This window comes from Melospiza melodia, chromosome 13 (assembly GCF_035770615.1).
Source record: "Melospiza melodia melodia isolate bMelMel2 chromosome 13, bMelMel2.pri, whole genome shotgun sequence".
NCBI classification, from domain to species: domain Eukaryota; kingdom Metazoa; phylum Chordata; class Aves; order Passeriformes; family Passerellidae; genus Melospiza; species Melospiza melodia.
The window spans coordinates 6,998,644-7,010,667 of record NC_086206.1 but is presented as its reverse complement, the minus strand read 5'-3'; the positions used below and the strand labels follow the sequence as shown (position 1 = coordinate 7,010,667).

Genomic DNA, 12,024 nt, shown 5'->3' with positions numbered 1-12,024 from the left:
AATATTAATATAGCTTATCTGTAGTAAGCTCTTCAAAAGCTCCTGTTTCAACCACAGTAATAAAAGTAACATGCTAAGCCCTCTCATTAGTTTTGTAAACATCAACACAGCCTTCTCAAGCTCCCAAAGCTGAATTGTGATGCAGCTTACCCTGCCAGGGAAGCAGCAGGCTGAGATCAGGAAATCCCTGCCCTAGGAAACAGCTACAATAACATTTAGGCTAACATGATTCTGCCTTCAGTGTGGATGTCCAGAGTTAAGTACAGAACCATTGGCTTGGACAACCTGAAAACCAGACTGGGCTGGACTAACAATTGGAATTTCCTTGTGTTGGGATCCAAACTCTGTCTCCTTCAGCCAGCAAAGCTGGCATTTACTTTAGCAAAAGATATACACAACCTAAGGAGTGTGAAACTTGGTCCTGTGCTATTGGTAGCAACAATGATCAACAGTTGTATCAAACCATCAGAACTGAGTCTGTTAAATGCAGCAATTTGAAATTTCATTCCAGGATTTCCAGTCTATCACCATAAAAACCCATTACCCTTTTTTCTAGTTTAGGAATACAGGACCATAATTGAAGTTTCTCTTGATGTTGCAAACAATGTAACATCATATTTCAGCATTATGAATATAAAATAAAATTAGTTTCAAAATTCTTCATGTAAGTACGAAAATGTTTTTTACAGTAATGCAATTATTTAAAACTGGACTAAATGACTGATGTAATTAGCTTTCAGATTAAAAATTAAACATGTGCTTATTGTTTGTAGAGAGGATTGGTTACAGGCTTGCTTTTCCTTCTCTGGAAGGTTTGTGTTGTTTATGTTCGCTTTCCAGAAATACCTTCTATTTAAGTGCTAATGGAACTCCTAGTCAACATATTTACCCTTCACAGATTTTCATTATGTAAAAAGTCATTCAGTAAGACCAGTGGATTACAGATCTCTAAGTGCTTTCTCTCAATACGATTATATAAGTCTTTTAATACAGGAAGAGATCTGGACAAAATAGTTAACACGTGAGCAGCATTTGCTACAGTGAGTGTACAATAAAAGTGGGATTAGAAAATAATGTCTTTCATATGAAATTATCCACATGTGTTTAGGGAACAACAAAAAAAGGAAAGGATGTATGATGGATGTATGTAGTAAATACCAAAGTTTGCTTTTTGTTATGTACAGCAGCATCCCAATGTTAAACTACAGCAAAGGAATATCCTTATGCCCAGTGGGACAGAGGATATAAAATATCCCTGAGTGGAACTGACTCCATTCTCTTATTATGTCTCAGAGAGTAAAACTATTTTAATGTGCTACATGCTGTTATCCATTTTACAGAAGACAATCCTTGTCTCCCCCAGTTCCCCACTACAATGACTTTCTCCTGGAGGAAGGCAGTCCCACATGGCTGGATTCCATCCCCATCCTCACAGCTCACTGCTGTGGTACAGGGTGCAGCTGGGATGTGGCTTTAGCAGCTGCCACTGCAGAACCTGTGCAAAGGTGAAAAATCCCAGGGCACTGAGCCAGCACCAGGGCTCTGGTGGATCCTCTCAGGCAGCCAAGCACGAGTGCTCCATGCTGGAAGCAATGTGACTGCAGACACAAATCCAATCACAACCTCTCTGAAACCGCCACCCACACAGGCCACTCAGCAAAGGCAATTCTGTTTATTTCTCAGTTCCAGCCATTTGTGAGAATATCTACTGTGATTTACCAGAGAGACAGAAACTGACTTCTCAGCCCTCCACAGGGTCAGATGGGTTTTTGTTTTGTTCTCTTTCCTCAAATTGGATGTTTTATTTACACTGCATTGCATGGCATTATTTATCATATACTTAAATCTCCACCAAAGTAAACAAACTCACAAATAATCTCAGAGCTAGGTATAATTCAGCTGCAGAGAAATGAAGTCACAGCTGTGGTATAAATGTGCTCTGTTGTTTTGATCATTTCCACTGTGCATGAAATTATCACTGCAGTCTCTGATCAGTCAGGTCTGTCTCACACACAAATAAATGTTCAAGTAACACACACAGTTGAACTCACTGATGTGTCACAGCATTAAGAAACCACACAGCCAAACAACTGACTTTAAAAATCATGGGGCTTTTGAAAGAATAATAAACCTCCTACCTTACAGTCATCTACAATTGTCTTGGGAAAATAATTAAATGCAATTTCTTTGTGTGATCCAGAAAAATCGATACAAAAATAGCATAAACTTTGGGGAGGAAAAAAAAAAACACAAGAAAGGGGAAATAGGAAATAAAAGACAAAAGAAAATACTTAACTATTTATACCATATAAAATGACTGAGGACTGCCAGAGACAGCAAACATGATACTCCCTTAGCAACTTAATCTAATATGCCAACTGCAGGTGTAATTCAAGATATACACATTTGAATTCTGGGTCCTGGAAGGTGTGCTCCAAATGATTCCTCAAACAAGCCACCAGTACTCAGTCTGGCAAGAAATTACATGTGTGAAAACCATTCACATAACTAAAAGCTGCAGAATTAGAACCATAATTTCCATTTCCATAAAATGTGTAATCCATGTGGTGCCTGTTGGAGATGATTAAATGATGGAAGTAGAACAGTTCCAGTTGTTAATATTATCTGTAACCTAGTTTTCCCATCTGCCTAATTTGTTGGAATATCATATTTTGTACAAGGTTAGCTGGGTTTTTTTCTATTTTTTCTTTTTACTCTATATAATGGTGTTATAATCATAAACCTGCATTTCCTACATGTGACATTTATTCACAATATGGAAACAATACAGTGAACAATCGATTTACTTTTCATATTAATTATTAAGTCTGCCTATCTGTTGATATTATATGAGCTAAACAATCTAAAAGCTTTAGCATGTCATTTTGAAGCGACCTGGAGGTATTTGAAATACCATTTGAAATAGCTGGAGGCAATTAAAAGATGTGTAGATGGGCATTTGGGGACATGGTTTAGTGGTGGACTTGGCAGTGCTGGGTTTAGTGGTTGGACTCAATGATCTTGGGGTTTTTTTTCCAACATAAATTACTCTGTGATCCTACAATACTGTAAAATAAGCCAGTGTAAGAAGCAGCAGACAAACCTAGTGAAATGTCTGCATTTTTTTTATAGTTGAAGTTGTCACAACTCATTATTGTAGACACTGCATCTGCATGGGGACAAAGATGCATCTGAACTAAACTGAACCTGACTCAGTGTAATCATCTCCAACTCACAGGATAGCACGGAAACTAAACTGAATGATGAAATGTTGATGGACCTTGTTTTTCATCTGAAATTAATTATTACAGTGGTGAAATCTGCACTGACCTGTCTGGGCAAAATAATTTATGCAATGATGTAACAGAAGGAATGAAGTCATTTGATTGCTAAGTAGGGTAATCACATAGAAAAAAACCCAGAAAATTAATTTGAGATTCATTTCTATATATCTAGTGATCTAAACCTTTTTTTTTTAACTTTTTCTTTTAAGTAGTAACTGAACTGCAGAGAAAAAAGTTGAAGTAACCCCTGCATTGCTGAAACATGATGCCACAAAGAATTATTATCAGTGCAATAATTTTATGGTATTTTATCTGATGCAATTTTTGCATCACTCAGAAGGGTTTCTTTTTCAATACAACACAATCTGGTTTTGAAAGCAACCTGAAATACAAAATTATTTGGGGTCCAGTAAGTACACAGTTTTATATTCTGGCATACAAGAAACTAGAAAGACAGCTGAATTCTTTACTTTTTAGCATTAGCATTTAGCATAAAATTATTTTTTAAAATAATTTCATTTGGAGGGGACCTCTGACTCTTTCTCTACTCTCACACATGTATCTAGCTAACTCTTGCTATGGGGAGAGCTTTCTTCACACTGAAGTGCCCTGGATTCCCAGCATACACTGGCCCCTGAAGCATCATGACCTTGTGCTGGAATCCTTCCACACAGCAATGTCACAAACTGGTGTGCTTGGTTTAGGATTAGTGATAGATTTTCTCAGATTTTGTCTTTTTTTCCTGAAATCACTCATAAAGCTATAGAATATTTAAGTACAAGTGAGGTAAGCTCTGCATTCTAGCAGAATATATTGAAGAAAAACTCATCTAAGTTGGAGATGAAGAAACATGCTGCTCTGTAGATAACCTTACACCTAATTTGCCTTTAAGAGTTATTCTATATTCATGTGAGCTACCTCCAGCAGGTCAGCTACAGCTTTGAGGGGCAGATACACACTCCAAGAGCTGCTCTTTTGCCTTGGCAAGAAACTGGAAGGAGGCAGAACTTCCCTTTGCATCCTTTACCTTTGCTCACAGAGTTTCTGAGTGCTCAGAACCCCCAGCAACCTACAGCCCTGATAACTGGGTCAGGTAGAGACTCAAACTCTCCTGGAATTTCACATGAGATGACTTCAGCTTTGCAGTGAATGGATACTGAAATAATCTTCCTAAGACAATTCTGAAAGAAGCCAAAAAATCTGCCAGCAATAGGGTGAATCTGCTGACCCTCAAGTAAGGAATGGCACCCTCTTTACAGGTGATTTATACTGCAGAACCGTGTGGGAAAAGGCAGCAAATGCAGCAGGGAAGAAAGTTTACCTTAGCTTGTACCTGGCTGTGTTTGGGCCCAAGGAACAGCTCAGGATGCTGAGCTCAGTCCTGAACAGAGCTGTGAGCCCAGCCCTGGCATTCTCTGGGGTCTGAGGCCACAGCACCGTGCCAGCCACACATCCCATTGGCACTGCCCTGCAGGAATGCCTTGGGAACCACACCCATGAGGTTTAACACCAGGGGGTGCCAATGAAACCAGGGGAGTTTTGATCAGGGGGATAAAGCACCTCTGCTAGGAGGAAAGGCTGAGAGAATTGGGATTGTTCAGCCTGCAAATGGGATAGCTTTGGGGTGACCTAAGTGTGCCCTTCCTGTGCCTCAAGGGAGCCTGCAAGAAAGGTGAAGAGAAACAATTAACAAAGGCCTGGAGTGACAAGGGGGAATGGCTTCACATTGACTGAGAGTGGAATATTGGGAAGAAATCATTCCCTGTGAGGACAGTGAGGCACTGGAACAGGTTGCCCAGAGCAGCTGTGGCTGCCCCTGGATGCCTGGAAGTGTCCAAGGCCAGGTCTGATGGGGTTTGGCACAACCTGGGATAGTGGAAGGTGTCCCTGCCCATGGCAGAGGGGGAACCAGGTGATCTTTAAGGTCTCTTCCAACCCAGACCATTTTATGATCCTGTGCCTCATTTGCCAGGGTGTCCTTTACATACATACCAGTACTTGTGAGCCTTTAGACTGTGCAAGACAAAAAAACACAAACCAATATTCCAGTTAGAAACTTAACACTATAATCACTGCTATTCTCGAGTCTCAGATTTTCCTAGATATGTTCTGAAATTATGTTCCAGATATCAGATATCACATTTCTGTCATACAAAGACAGTTTTGTATTTGTGTGGGTATTATATCTGATTTGAAAGTGACACCATTCATTATTGGTACATGAGTACTTTCTACTTAAAATGTCTTTATGCTGAAATGATCTGACATAATGGACCCTAAATCTTTTTGATCTGCCATCAAGCTCATTGGATGTTCAATCTTAAAAAACCTCAGTAGTTTATTAATATTTCATCAGTAAAGCAGCTTTTAGGCAAAGCACATTCCTAACAAGATGTATGCTTAACACAGTGAAATAGTTAAATACACAAAGAGTGCAAAAGGCAAACAAATATCAAGATGAATGTCATGATTTTAGATTCGAAGTACCTTAATAGAAAACAACAAATTAATGAACCTTGTGCTTCAACTGCCTAACATGGTAATTACTGGTGAGCAAAAAGGATTAAACTAGTGAGGAAAGGGCTGCTCAGGTTAACAGGTATCATTGGTTTTGCTTGTATATTCAGTGATAAGTAAGGGAGGCAGGCTTGTCTGTTGTCTGGCCATTCATTCCAGCAGCCTCAGCTGCCTTGGCTGACCTGCCCTGCCCACTGCAGCCAGGCACCAGGGTGAGCTCATGGCCCAGCTGTGTCGGGGCACACCACAAGGTCATCTTTGGATTTGTCAATTGACATGATCCAGCACCCCACTGCTTCAGCTGCTTCTAAACTCCACTGCAGTTCCAGTGACACACTCTCAGGCATCAAGTACAAGCTCAAATACAAAATCAAATAGAGAGGTTGTCAGAAGCATGTATAGGTACGTGGGTATTTGCCAAATGCAATCTGGCAAGAGAAGGATTACGGATGGGAGAAGGATTTTCCATGTTACATGTAAATACCATTCCTCTCAAAACTTCTCAACCTGTGTCATCACCTTTTTGCTGCCTAAATTTCTTACAAATTAAAGAAAATTGAGGAATCAAAATCAATTAACAAAATAAAATGTTTCCTAAAGCTTCAAAGAACCTTTCAACGTTTTGCTACCTTGCTGAATATTTGTTTTTCAGCTAACAAGGTACTTAAACACCTCAAAACAGGAAGAGCTCTGTAATGATAAGCAGAAACTCCACATACTCTTCCCGTCTGGAATGCACTAGAACAAATTCACGCAACTTGGCAAACGTCACGTTTAACTACAGACCTAAAATGACTTTTGCTGTCAGCATGGTTGGCTGTGGCATTGAGATAAGGAGATTTCTGCGGGGCCAGCTGGCGGGTCAGCAGCAGCACTGCCACACAAATCCGAGTCCTTGGCTGCCGACCCCGCGCTGACTCCCGGGGCTGCCACAGACCCTTCCCCGCGCTCAGGGCTGCTCTGGGCTCCCGGGCAGCTCCTGCACATTTACACCTTGCGGTGCTGCGAATGCACTCCTTGCTCCGAGCCCTCAGCAAGGGCGAGCCAGCCCAAGCCACAGCTTCCCAAGCCACTTAAAGCCATCGCCTCGTTTCTCCCGGCCATCGCTGCCTTAAACCCGTTGTATTTCCTTAAGCCCTCGCCCCCTGAGGACACCCGCTACTTACCGGCTTAGGGCTGAGGGGGGCCGAGGCATGCCCGCGCTGTCCCGCCTCCCGCGGGCCTCCCCCGGCGCAGGCCCGCCCCGCGGCTGCAGTGGCTCCTCCGGGGGCGCAGGCGGCGGTGCCGGCCCGCCCCGCCGCGGGAGCCCCGCCGCCCTCCGCCTGGCCAAGATGAACCCGCGGCTGCGGCACTGGCGGGAGGCGGCCACGCTGCTGCTGGCGGCGGGCGCGCCGGGCCGGCCGCCGCGCTCGCCGCTCGGCCCCTTCGACTACGAGCTGCTGCTGCTGCGCCGGAGCTCCCGCAGCGGCTTCATGCCCGGCGCCCACGTGTTCCCGGGCGGGCTGGCGGAACCGGCGGATTTCTCCGCCGAGTGGCTGGGGCTGCTGCCCGCCTCGCCGCACTGCGGGCTGGGCGCCGTGAAGCCGCCGCCGCCCGGCTGCAGCCGCGCCCCGATCTTCGCCACCGACCGGGAGAGCTTGGGCTCGCAGCTGCCGGGGGAAGTCGCCTTCCGCATCTGCGCTCTCAGGGAGACCTTCGAGGAGGCGGGGATCCTGCTGCTGGTGCCGGGGCGCGGGCCGGCCCCGCCGCTGCCCGCCGAGCGCCTGCCGCCCGCCGCCGAGCTCGGGGAGTGGCGGCGCCGGGTGCGGGAGGACGCGTCCTGCTTCCTGCGGCTGTGCCGGCACCTGGGCTGCGCGCCCAACATCTGGGCGCTGCACGAGTGGAGCAACTGGCTGACGCCCGTGGGCAGGGCCGGCGCCGGCGGCCGCCGCTATGACACGGCTTTCTACCTGTGCTGCCTGCAGCAGCGGCCGCCACACGTCTCGCAGGACGACCAGGAGGTGACAGCCGTCCTGGTAAGAGGGGTCGGGGTGCCCGGGAAGCAGCACAGCCCGGCCCGGCGGGTGTTGCGATGGGAGCGGCCGCTCCTGCCGGAGCCCTTCTCCCACCGCCCCGGGCTCCACCGAGACTGTGCCCTTATACTTCCAACAGGCGTAGAATCATAGAATGGTAGGGGTTGGAACAGACCTTAAAGCCCATCGTGTCCCACCCCCGCCATGGGCAGGACACCCTCCACCAGAACAGGTTGCTCCAAGCCCCAATGTCCAACCTGGCTTTGCACATTTCCAGGGATCCAGGGGCAGCCACAGCTTCTCTGGGTACCCTTTGCAGGGTCCCACCACCCTTACAGTAAAAAAACTGCCTTCTAATATCTAAAGTCTAAGTCTAATATCTAATCTAAAAGTCCTCTCTTTCGATTTGTACCCATTGTACTCCTTGTCCTGGCACTACAGTTCCTGACAGAGTCCCTTTCCAGCTTCCCTGCAGTCCCCTCAGATACTGGAAGGTGCTGTGAGGTCTCCACACAACTGTCTCTTCTCCGGATTAGTCCAAGCCCTCCTGATAAAGCTCCTTGAGGAAAGGGAAGGGAGTTTTACCTGCACCCTCTCCCCTGGACTCCTGGAGCTGCCACCATCACCAGAGGGTTTTTTGTGAGGTTGTTGACATGATCCGTGTCACATCAGGTCCTTTTCACCGTGAATTACTGTCTCTTTCCAAGGCAGTTGACAAATACAATTTTTTTTACATTCATTCCTGCAATATAGCAGGCTTGTCACACCTCCTCAGGATTCTGGGAGAGATCCATGTAGTATATCCAGGTATATTCCAGCACTGCATGAGATGCTAGCAATTTTTGTCTTTTGGAGTTACTTGGAATATTTAAAGTAATATGCAAACTTGTTGAAATAGTTCAGTAAAAATTTTGACTTTTTATTTTTTTAACCTTTCTTTTTTAATTGAGTGTGTAAAAGTAACAAACGTCATGAAGAAGCTCTAATGTCAGGTACATGAGGGTCCTTAAGTTTTTCTAGGATTCTGGAAAGTTTGATTACAAGTTAGAAGTAGATGAGAAACCAGACAGTTCTGTAAAAGCCTACTTAAAATTTTGGTATTTCTGATGTTCCTGTATTTATTTGTTTAACAAATTCTGCTACAGAAATTTAAAAGTACCCGAAACCTTACTTTCAAGAGCTCATGTTGTAATTTTGTTAATAATAGCATAAATCTACTGCAAACAATTATGCATCTATTATTAAATTCACCATGTGAGATGAAATCAAGATTACCAGTAGTTTTAAACATGCAGAATTATGATGAATAGCTGGGTGTTCATGCTCTGAAAACAATGCTTCTAAGGAGCAGATGTTTAGAGGTACTTCTAAATCTCAAAGCGTCAGTGGCAGCTTCTGGCAAGAGCAAGTTTAATGTTTTCTGTTGGTTTCAGTAAACTTTCAGTCATGCCCCTAAAACAAATGTCAGTTTTTAATCCTGACATGTCTGTGTGTAAAATAAAAAATTACTTTTATTGGGAAAAAATAAGTAGTTTTTATCGATTGTTTGTTTTTCAGTTTTAAGAATGTCTTTGTTGTTACTTTGGTGTAGTTTATACATGGTTTTTATTATATTCAGAAATATGGTCCATTGCAAGCTTCTTTGCTGTATGGACTTCCTTGCTAAATGACTTTTCAGTTTATTCAGACTTTCTATCTGCTGCTGACACTATTATTTCAAGACTTGTTTTCATCTTCCAGTGGTCGTCACCTGCAGAAGCCATCGAACGCTTTAAGTCTCAGGAGCTCTGGTTTCCTCCACCTCAGTTTTATGAATTCTGCAGGCTGTGCAACTTCTCTTCCCTCGAGGAGCTGCAGCAGTTCAGCTCTGCACGGGCTCTGGAGGGCTGTGAGCGCTGGATGCCCGTGATGCTGAGTGCTGCAGATGGAGCCATCCAGCTGCTGCCGGGTAAGGACACAATGGAGGCTTCTCCTGAATGCACAGCATCTTCTGAATGCTTGTGCTGAAGCCACATGGCATAATCCATCCTTAACTGGAGGAAAATACTCTTTAAGTCAAGTTACTGCATGCTGTTTCCAGCTTGTTTGCTATAGTTGTGACAGTGGCTGCAGTCAGAGACAAGCCAGGGCATCAGACAGCACAGTTATTTCTCAGTTACTCATAATCTCGTTGGCTCACCATTGTCATCAAATGTGTATTTGTGAAGAAATTCCAGCATTTCAGCTTTGTGTAATCTGAAGGATGTTTAAAAACTCCTTCCTTTAGTCCTTTTCAGTGGGAATTCTCCTTTACTTCAGGTATCACTTTGTGAAGAGATGGGAATCTAGCACAGCTGCATTATCACACCTCCCAGCTGCAGTGATAAGGCACTGGACTAAAACCATGCACTCAGCCATCTTCCTCCTGCCCTTGCTCCTGCTTAAGTCTCTCTCATTTCATAATCATGTACATGCAGCATTAAGAAAAGCTGTGTATACTATTTATTATTTTCTGCTTTTCTTAGTTTGTTTTTCATTATGCTTTCCTTTTTTTTTTCTTTTGATCACAATTGACCTCTAGGATTTCTGTATTTAGGGTTCATTGTCAGTCTTGCACAAGAGTATAATGCCTTGATATGGCAAATCAATTATTTACATTAACAAAATAGAACAAAATACATTTCTGTTCTTAGTCCTATCTTTATACCCATGAAGAAGTGCTTGTCCTGTGCTCCACCTGTTATATACACTCCTGTCTGCCTAGGCTGTCATTACAGCATATTAATAGCATATTATCAGGAGCTCTGGAACATGCAACATGCACTGCAGTGTCACTGACATACTTCAGAAATGTATGATTCTGTCTTTAAATATGAAGATGTTTAGAGGCAATTTACTTTGCATTGTAAAATAAATTTCCACTGATTTACATATACTGATAAATCCTAAAAAAATTGCCTGTGAAAAGGCTGAAAAATAAGGTTGGCTATCTATAACTAAATCTTTTTTTCTACCCCCAGGAGATGAGTTATATCCGGAGGATCCAGATTATACTGGAGAAAAGAAAATTACTATGTCAACAGATAAGAAGGTTGAAGATCTCATGAGAGAGGGTGGGGTATTTCACAGGATGGTAATGAAAGACATCAACAATCTTGCTATTTATGTTAATATTCAAGCAAAATATAAGCATATAAATCCACTGATGATAAAGTGTGATAATTCAGATTACAATAGCAGATTATAATATGTCTTGGGTTTAAATCTAGAATATTATTAATTGCATATATGCTCACTGTGGTTTTGGTGCTTTTTAACTGTTGCCAAATAGTCATGAAAATATTTCTCTGTCCTGCCAAAGCATTATATCTGTATGGCTGTGGAGTCACATCTATGTGTATCTAATTTCTTGAGTCTTTAAAAACAGAGCAGTTGTGCCACTGTTGAGTCACAAAGGTCTTCTTCTCATTGAAAATTTATATATATATATATATATATTATGATTAGAACAAGCAGAGAAGAGTTGAAGGATTCTTTTATTATGCTTCCCAAAGTTATCCACTAGATAACTGTAATGTTAGAAATGGATAAAATCTCCCATTCCATATTTGTTAACATTTCCCATTTTATTCTTTCTTTCATTTTGGGGACAAGCAATGTATGTATAGATATAGATATATACATAAATTAACTATAATGCACTTTTAAAAAGAATATTATAAAGTTAATTTTTATATTTTATATACTTAAATTCTTTCTACTAATGGTAATAATTTAAAACTACAATTTTCAAAGATAGACTTAGCTTAAAGGAAGTCATCTATGGAATTGAGTGCATTCTTTTATCAATATATTTTTTTATCTTCAAACTGTAAGCAATTTAAAAAAATTAAAAGTGTAATTTTTTTAGCTCCAAAAACATATCAACAACTTAAGGGAATAATGTTCCTCCTTGATATACCCACATCCATATTCCAACATCCCACATTTTGCTTCTTAACTACTTTACTAATTTAACTGAGATTTAAGAACTTCAGAGGAAAGATTGCTGCTTAATGTTTGGTTTGATTTTGTCTTTTCTTTTGTTCAATAAGTGGAGTCAATGGAGTAGTTTTGTAAATTATCTGGAAGGATAATGAATGATGACTTCAGATTAGTCAGTAAAGTTGTTCAGAAAGCTTTGTTCCAGGTTTTGTTCTCTGTTTCAATTAAAACCGGTTGCTACTATTAGA

At 42.4% G+C, this 12,024-nt stretch overlaps 2 protein-coding genes across 2 annotated transcripts in view; one reads left to right on the top strand and one right to left on the bottom strand.

Moving 5' to 3' along the window:
* The window catches only part of ANKRD27 (ankyrin repeat domain 27), a 55,547-nt gene extending 48,498 nt beyond the window's left edge, over positions 1-7,049 (bottom strand). Inside the window, exon 1 of the mRNA XM_063167677.1 lies at positions 6,968-7,049. The gene's annotated coding sequence lies outside the window, so the exon portion shown is untranslated. The remainder of the gene's footprint in view (positions 1-6,967) is intronic.
* Positions 6,995-12,024, top strand: NUDT19 (nudix hydrolase 19). Its single transcript, XM_063167674.1, has 3 exons — positions 6,995-7,816; positions 9,554-9,761; positions 10,813-12,024. Exons 1-3 carry the CDS (start codon positions 6,995-6,997, stop codon positions 11,037-11,039), a joined length of 1,257 nt encoding a protein of 418 aa, XP_063023744.1. The 3' UTR covers positions 11,040-12,024.

Bases quoted from the DNA above. Each gene is read 5' to 3' on its own strand.
- NUDT19 (XM_063167674.1), top strand. From the start codon at position 6,995: ATGCCCGCGCTGTCCCGCCTCCCGCGGGCCTCCCCCGGCGCAGGCCCG. The intron at 7,817-9,553 runs GTAAGAGGGGTC...TTCATCTTCCAG, and splicing joins AGGAGGTGACAGCCGTCCTG to TGGTCGTCACCTGCAGAAGC. The intron at 9,762-10,812 runs GTAAGGACACAA...TTCTACCCCCAG, and splicing joins AGCCATCCAGCTGCTGCCGG to GAGATGAGTTATATCCGGAG.